Consider the following 8326-nt stretch of genomic DNA (forward strand, 5'->3'; position numbering starts at 1 on the left):
GTTTTAATTTTGAAGCAAGTTTTTGTTATATTTTTTCCTTGAAAGATAAGCTAAAAGTCCCTGTTCCTAATCACCTCCAATCTTCACTAATGCCATGTTTACCCTTGAAAAGTATTAGAAGTTTCAATTGGTTCAAAATATGGCAGCCTGCTTGGTTTTGTGCAAGTCTAGATTTGCACATGTATCATTTGTCTTGCAAGAACTGAATTGGCTGTCAATTTATTTCTGGGTCTAATTCAAGTTGTTAGTTGTCATTTTTAAAGCCCTTTATGGCTTGAGACCAAGTTACTTGAAGGACTGTCATCTCTCAGTTATATCTACCCAATCCAGCAGAGTAGGAAGGCAGAATATGTTATCAGCTCCCTTCTCTAGGATAAAAAAGAAGAACATTCTCCATAGTGGCTCCCCCCCTTGTATAACATCATTCCTGCAAAAATGAGATTGTCCCCCACTTTGATACTTTGTCAATGGGTCTGGGATGGAGCCTGCCCAATGATTTTCTGTGTTAGGGACTTATACTTATGTAACATCTCTCTCTCTCTCTCTCTCTCTCTCTCTCTCTCTCTCTCTCTCTCTCCCTCTCCCTCTCCCTCTCCCTCTCCCTCTCCCTCTCCCTCTAACACTGGGACATTATGTCAAATGGATAGAATCAGTGCAATTTGGTCTAGTGATTATCACAATTTTCTAATAGTTATAAACATAACTACATATTTAATAATTAAAATAAAAAAGAGTATTCAGAATTAAAACATATGAAATATTATTCAGTTGCTTTTACTGAAAAAATGCAAAAAAAAAAAATTCTCCCTCTAAGTTTAGCTTTTTGCCAGTTGCCACACTGGTCCTGGGAGGAAGATCTTCTTTCATGTTTGAAGTTGCCACTGAAAACTTCAGTTTGAGGATCACTATCTGATAAGCTATTTTTATTTCCTGTAACAGCCTTAGAAAGCAACACTCATTACAACTGTGTGAATTTAAAAGACAAATTTCCTTGAGAGAGCCACTTGACAAGGGTTCCAGGAATCAATGACTATGCTTCCTAAGCACATCATTAGCTGCTTTGAATAAAAAATTAAAATGCACATATACAATATATCATGCATACTGCTTGCATTATTCCCTTTCTGGATAAAACTAATATTATGTGCAGCAAAGTGAAAGAGAAAAAAAAAATAAATAAAAACAAAAAGTTAAAATAAACTGAGTAAAAAGAAGAGGAAAGCAAACCATGTCATCATTAACAATTGTTGTTTTTAATAATTAATGTTTTCTATATTTATTGTTTTTTAAAGTATTGTACAATGCCTAGAATCAAACAAATAACCCAATTTTCACTAACCACCACTCATTAATTTGCTATATACTCCATATATCTTGTCCTTGAAAACTATATTTTCTTTCACATTGCTATCTCTGTTTTATCCATTGCCTTATGGTCTTTCACTTCAAAGAAACCTCTTTCTTTCTACAGATCTTGATCTAACTCATAAACTTCTCAACTTAATTATTTAGTGTATTGTAATATCAATACAGTACTATTAAATGTTTTATCTGAATTTGTCTCCCTTTTTTTAAATCATGATTTGATTAATCTCAAATTTCAGTCACATGATCTCAAGGTGTTGCTGAAATATAACTAAGTTATGGCCTACCAGCTTGAAGGGAGTTTCCTATCCTTGAAATAAAGGAAGATAGTATAAAGAGCTTGGTAAAAAATATTATCTCTGTACATATACATTTATGTTTTATAAGAAATAAATATTGTAGGAGAAAAAAAGAGATGTGAAGATAAATTCTCAGTTGATTTTTGATCATTTTATAAAACAGGTGTCTTGTGTGTTTTTGCTTTTTATGAATATCCAGGAAGACTAGATTTACTTAATATTAGCAAGATTATACTGAAGTTATTGTTTGAATACTTAAATTTGTTATATTATAACTTGACTCCTGCAACATGCAAAAATTGAAAACTGTTCAGAAATCCAAGATGTTTGCAAAAAGATTTACAATGTTGGCATGACATGTTGAAAGATTTGCTTTAATGCTTAACCACTGAGATATTGATATTAAATTTACTAATGCGAGGTATATTTGACATAGTTGCATATGTATGAACTTTGCTCCGGAGTGAAGACTCTGGTGTGTGTGTGTGTATGTGTGTGTGTGTGTGTGTATACACACACACACACACACACACATTTATGATATACAATTAGAGAACACAAATAATGAAAAAAGGTTTATTTAAGAGAAAGTGTTGACTTTTTGTCTACTAGATTTTTTCTCCAGATTAATATTTTAAAGTATAGGTCAACTGAGCAGCCTAATTCGCCCTATAAGTGCTTTTAGTCCTTCTATAAAATCTTTGTTTCTCAATGAATATATTATTGGATTAACAATTGGAGTTATCACTGTATAAAGAAGAGAAATTAGCTTGTCCTGATCAAGAGTGTAGACTGAGGAGGGCCTGATATATGTATAGATGACTGACGAAAAGAAAATACTGACTACAATGAAGTGTGAAGAACATGTGGAGAAGGCTTTCTTCTTCCCTTCAGTGGAACGCAATAAGCAAATTGTTTTTAATATAAAAAAATAGGATGTGAAAGTTAGTCCACAACTGCAAATCCCAAATATCACATCTGAAATAAATTCCATAGTTTCATTTGGATTTTTATCTGAACATGAGAGTTGCAATAAAGGGGGTATATCACAGAAGAAGTGATTGATAATATTGGAGTTACAAAAAGAGAGCTTTAACATAAGTCCAGCATGGATTCCAGAATTGATCATTCCAAAAATCCATACAATACTGGTTATGCCCAAACACACTTCCTTCCTCATAATAATAGTATACTGCAAAGGGTGACAGATAGCAGCATAGCGATCAAAAGCCATAAAGGAGAGAAGTAAAAGTTCTGTTCCCAAAGCCCAGATAAACAGATAGACTTGTGCAATGCATCCATAAAATGAGATGGTCTTTCTTCCAGTCAAAAGATTGTGCAGTAATTTAGGGATGGTAACTGAAATGGATAATACATTCACTAAAGACAAATTGACAGTGAGGAAATACATAGGGGTGTGGAGTTTTCTGTAACAGTATATGGTAAGAATGAGGAAGAAGTTGGCAGTTAGAGCCATAGCATAGATGACAATGAATACCCAGAAGAGAAGGGTCTGCATTTCAGTCGTTGTAGATAGCCCAACAAGAATAAACTCCAGAATGGCAGTCTTGTTCTTTATGTCAGTGTTGTTGATGCTAGTATGCTAGAGAGATACATGGTTTTGTATTAAAATATATATAAGTATCAAATTAAATATCAATTTTAGTATGCATTTTATATTTTTACTTATTCATTCATATGTTTATAGGAAAAAAATCTACAACTGTTACTAATAATAAAGGAGATGATGGAATGTTATAACATAGAATAAAATAAAATGATTACCGCCATCCCCGTTGTTTTTAAATGTTCTCAATAGAGAGCTTATTCTCTTGCCTGTGACTGAGACACGTACTTGGCTGCTTGATATTTCTTGGGCTGGTATCTGGTTTTTCCTCCCAACAATTTAATGAGTTATGATCTCAATGAATGTACATCATTACTGTAAAATCTTCATTAATTAAAATAATAAAACCACTAGGAGGGAGACCTCAGAGGCATTACCTAGGTGATATCTATTAATCATCACCAGGAAAAAAACAAAATAGTCACATTAAGAATTGAGAACCTAATGCTGACTTTGCACTTTTATTTTATTCATGTTAGCATGTAAATCATGTTACATTTATTACAGGGCTGACGCTACAAATTTTGTGAGAAAACGTGATTCCAATTTTTGGCATTTTTTCTTCAGAATAATCCTGGAGTGTGAAATGTGTTTCCATATCATCTGTACACCTCATGTTATCTGATTTTCACAAATTACATTTGCCCCAGAATTCATTTCATCAAACTAGATAGGTTTTTGTCTGTAAGGCTTCCCATAGTTCCACTCATATAATCTCCCATTTATTTACTTTATTTTATTCATTTCATTTCACTTCATTTCAGTTCAGTTTCCCCTTCACTTCATTTTATTTTATATTTTATTTTATTATTATTTTTTGTAAAATTTATTGGCTGTTCATCTTATCTCAGGCTATATCTGGGCAGCTTACAACTCAACTCTATTTGCCAGCATCCTAAAATGCACCATAGTTTTTGATTGGATGAAATAAACATTTTATTTTATATATTCATTCATTATGGCTATGGAAATTATGTAGAACTAAATGGGGACTTTAGAATTTAAAATACTTTGTTATTTTATGCCCAGTGTTCTGAGATTCTTTATGCAGAAATAAAATTACTTCTTCAAACAATATTTCTTTACTTATTTAGAATCCATCTTTCTGTTTAAAATGCACATTTAAACCAAGTTACAAAATAAATCAAACTAAAACATAAAACATGGAAAGAGAAAGAATAAATATAGTTAAAATACAATTAGGAGCACGTTTTGCATTAAGATCTGGCTAAAAAGATGAGACTTAAATCTTCTTTTCAAGATAGAGATTGAAAGCCAAACATAATTCATAAGGATTACAGTACATGACAAAGCCTATATTAAATGCAGTAGTAGACACTATCCAATGTGTCCAGTGAAGAGGATATAGAAAGTTTGTTAATATTTTTGATAAGATGTCTTAATAAATGGAAATGTGAAAAATCAATTTCAGAATTAAATAGAGATAAATTTGGAAACATTTTTATCATTTAACATCAATAAAAGTGATCCTAGGGTCTTTTTTTCTAATATAAACTCATCTAGAATTATTTTATTATTCATTTATGATGCAATTGCAGGATTATACTGCTGTTCTTGTCTAAAAATTCATGGTTATCTTAAATTATGACTCTTCTACAGCAATATAAGAAATATGTTCAAAATCGCTAGGTCTGTTTGCAAAGTGGTAGATCAGCTTATATTAGTACATAGTCTGAAAAATTCCTTCTCTTCCTTTGTAAGAACTGAATTAATGGTCAACTTTTGGCAAGTTGATGTTAACCTCTTTAAGGGTAGCTTATCATATTATGAATTTCTATAGAATTATTCTGGTTTCAGAAACCCATTAGGTATCAAATTAGTACAAGCTATGGCATGTATTTCCTCAGGAACTCTTCTGGCCACCAGTTTCTTGTCTGCTGAAATCCATATAAAACAGATCTTTTTAGTAGGCATTAAAGGAAAACAGTTTGCCTATTTATGATTCTTTCCCCTTGTTTGTATATTAACTCTTTTTCTTTTACTTTGAAAATCAGCTGAGATATGCTTTTTAAATACAATGACAGGATGTGAATTGACTCAATAAATAAATTCCATTCAAAGAAATAGCTTTATTTGTATACATGCTGGAAAAATCTCTGATCATCTGATAATGTATAATGAATGCCACATAAATAAAATATAGTATGTCAAAGTATGAAGGGAAAATTAGGTTGTTTTTTTTTGCACACAATAAATACTTGAGTCTAATGCATATAATTATACATACTGTAATATAAAACATGAGGATACCATGCAGCATCCTGCATGCTGCTACCATGACTCAAAAGACATAATCTGATTAGCATTTTCATAACCAATAAAACTCTCAGTAGAAGAATAAATAATAAAACACTAGGCAGAGATGGTTATACATGGTTTGGCCCCAGTGTGAGTCAGGCTTCTGTCCTGAGTGATGTCATTTGTCATTGGGAGCAGGCTTATCAAGAGTGCAATTCACCTAGATCATTAGCAAGTGAGGAAAGATATGGATTGTTTATCTGCTCATATAATTTTTTTCACATACTTCTCTATCTGTTCCTATTTATCTAATTTCCTACTTCATTTAATATTTTTATTCTCTAACTCTTTAGGTAGTAAACTATATATATTATTATTATTAATTTCTTGGAAACATTCTACCTCTTCCAATAAAATCTTTGAGAGCTTCTTTTACTTCTTTATTTCTTAGTGAATATATGACTGGATTAAGAACTGGGGTTACTACTGAATAAAGGAGAGAAATATATTTGTCTCTGTTTAAAGAATAGACTGAAGTGGGCCTGATATATGTGTAGATGACTGCTGAAAAGTAAAAAATAACTACAATAAGATGGGAGGAACAGGTGGAGAACGCTTTCTTCTTCCCTTCAGTGGAACGAATTCTGAAGATGGCCCTTATAATAAATCCATATAATGTCAGGATTAGTCCACAACTGAAAACAGCAAAAATTACATCTGCCACAAAAGCCATTGTTTCATTCAAGCTGGTGTCTGAGCATGATAACTTCAAAAGTGGAGGCAGATCACAGAAGAAATGATTGATAATATTGGATCCACAGAAGGATAGCTGTAAGACAAGTAGTCCTGAGTGAACTGCAGAATTTGTCAATCCTGAAACCCATGCTCCAACAGTTATTGCAGCACACAGTTCCTTCCTCATGATCAGAGTATATTGCAATGGGTAACAGATAGCAACAAAACGATCAAAAGCCGTACTAGTGAGCAGCAGAATTTCTGTCACCAGGAACAATATGAAAAAATAGACCTGAGTGATGCAGCCATAAAATGTGATGGTGTTTCTGTATGAGAAAAGAGTGTGCAGCAATTTGGGAGTTGTGGTTGTGATGGAGAGCACATTTACTAAGGACAGATTGGCAAGGAGGAAATACATTGAAGTGTAAAGTTTTTTAGAAGTGCATATGATAAATATAAGAAGGAAGTTACCTACCAGAGCCATAACATAACTAAATACGAATGACCAGAATAAAATTCTCTGTATTTCAGGAGAACGTGTTAAGCCTAATAACTCAAATTCCCTGATAGCTGAATTGTTCTTTCTTTCAAAGCCTTTGACAACCTACACAAACAAATTATATTTGTGAATTAGTTATCATGATACCCCTCCAAGCTCTCCCGATATACTCCTCTACAATAAATAAAGAAAAATAAGATACAAATGAACATTAATTAGACATTAGAATACTATGAAACATTATAAAATATTCTCATAACTGTATACATGAAGGAAACATAGTTCCCACTTCCCACCACATTTTCATTATCTAAAAGAAGGAGAAGGAGAAAGAGAAGAAGGAGAAAAAAGATGGGGAGGGGATTATGGACTACATCTAAACCACTTTTTTTATTTAACTTCAAGCTTGCCAAGAACCAGTAACAAGATAGAAACAGAGAAAAATTGAGATGTTTGCCAGTTCTCTTCTAAATTGGAGAAATTCTTCTATCAGGAAAGAAAAGTCTCTCTGAATCAAAGGCAGAAATGTATGAAATAATAAAAGGATAGTTTTCTTACCTCTCTCTCCACCTCTCTCCCTTACAGTGTATTAAAAGCAAATTCCTTTATCTAGTAATTTACATTTAATTCTGAATACATTGTCATGGAATTACTTTGTAAGCCTTAATTGATATCTAAAATAGTTCAAAGGAATACTTCAATTTCCTACATGTTAGAAGAAAGTATTGCTCCCACTTTCTGCTTACCTCTAAATGCAAAGAGAGTTGATGCATTGCTTTCCCCCCCTTCATGCCAGAGCAGCTTTAACCAGCTCCCAAAGGATATCCTGGAACAGGAAAATTCATCAAACCATCTTCAAGTTATTGAAAGTACTGTCTATGCTTGAAAAGTAGATATGAAACATTGGATATGACATGGGTGGCAAATAAATTTCATAAATAAAATAAATAAGTTAGTGACCCCAGGTTCCAGGAAAAGCCAAGTAAATGGTTCCAGGAAAAGCCAAGTAAGCATCACACATGTTCGGTACTTAGAATTATCAGCTGGATATAAATGCTAAATGTAGTTTGAAAAAAATCATACTTACAATCTTGATAACAGCAATAGTAATAACAAATGGGATTACAATTAGCTATACAGATCCAACTAATCACATGATTACAATTGTTTAACCCAAAGATCCTTTCCACAAGGCAATTGGATTTTCTTGTTTTTCTCTGAAGATGTTTCGCTTCTCATCCAAGAAGCTTTTTCAGCTCTCATCCAACATCTTCAAAGAAAAACAAGGAAGTCCAGTTGCCTTGTGAAAAAGTGTCTTTGGGATAACTATGACCTGGATGACTGAGAATCTCCATATACAATTGTTTAAGTTGGCAAATTCTAGATCAAGATCAAATTCCAATGATATATTTGTGTTCCCCAATATCATTACCACTATTATAGCCCTTAAAATTATTTGAAATTTCAGGGAAATATGGAAGAATAAGATTAAATTAAATATTGCATTCATAGCTATTATTTCCCCCCTCCTTGAAGGTTGAA

General features: G+C 32.6%; 1 protein-coding gene across 2 annotated transcripts; it reads right to left on the reverse strand.

Annotated features, from left to right (window-relative positions):
* Window positions 1-1354: 1354 nt before the first annotated feature.
* On the reverse strand, window positions 1355-7602 carry LOC120298039 (olfactory receptor 13G1-like). 2 transcript variants are annotated; one of them, XM_039321378.1, is made up of 3 exons: window positions 7531-7602; window positions 6761-6889; window positions 1355-3267 (listed from the first exon to the last, which is right to left on the reverse strand). In XM_039321378.1, exons 1-3 carry the CDS (start codon window positions 7573-7575, stop codon window positions 2311-2313), a joined length of 1131 nt encoding a protein of 376 aa, XP_039177312.1. In that variant the 5' UTR covers window positions 7576-7602; the 3' UTR covers window positions 1355-2310. The 2 variants fall into 2 exon arrangements, with proteins under 2 accessions (XP_039177312.1, XP_039177313.1); XM_039321379.1 differs by lacking the exons at window positions 6761-6889; window positions 7531-7602 and adding an exon at window positions 3450-3591.
* Window positions 7603-8326: the final 724 nt, after the last annotated feature.

This window comes from Crotalus tigris, unplaced genomic scaffold, assembly GCF_016545835.1.
Source record: "Crotalus tigris isolate CLP2741 ecotype Arizona unplaced genomic scaffold, ASM1654583v1 scf7180000023738.1706062, whole genome shotgun sequence".
Lineage (NCBI taxonomy): Eukaryota > Metazoa > Chordata > Lepidosauria > Squamata > Viperidae > Crotalus > Crotalus tigris.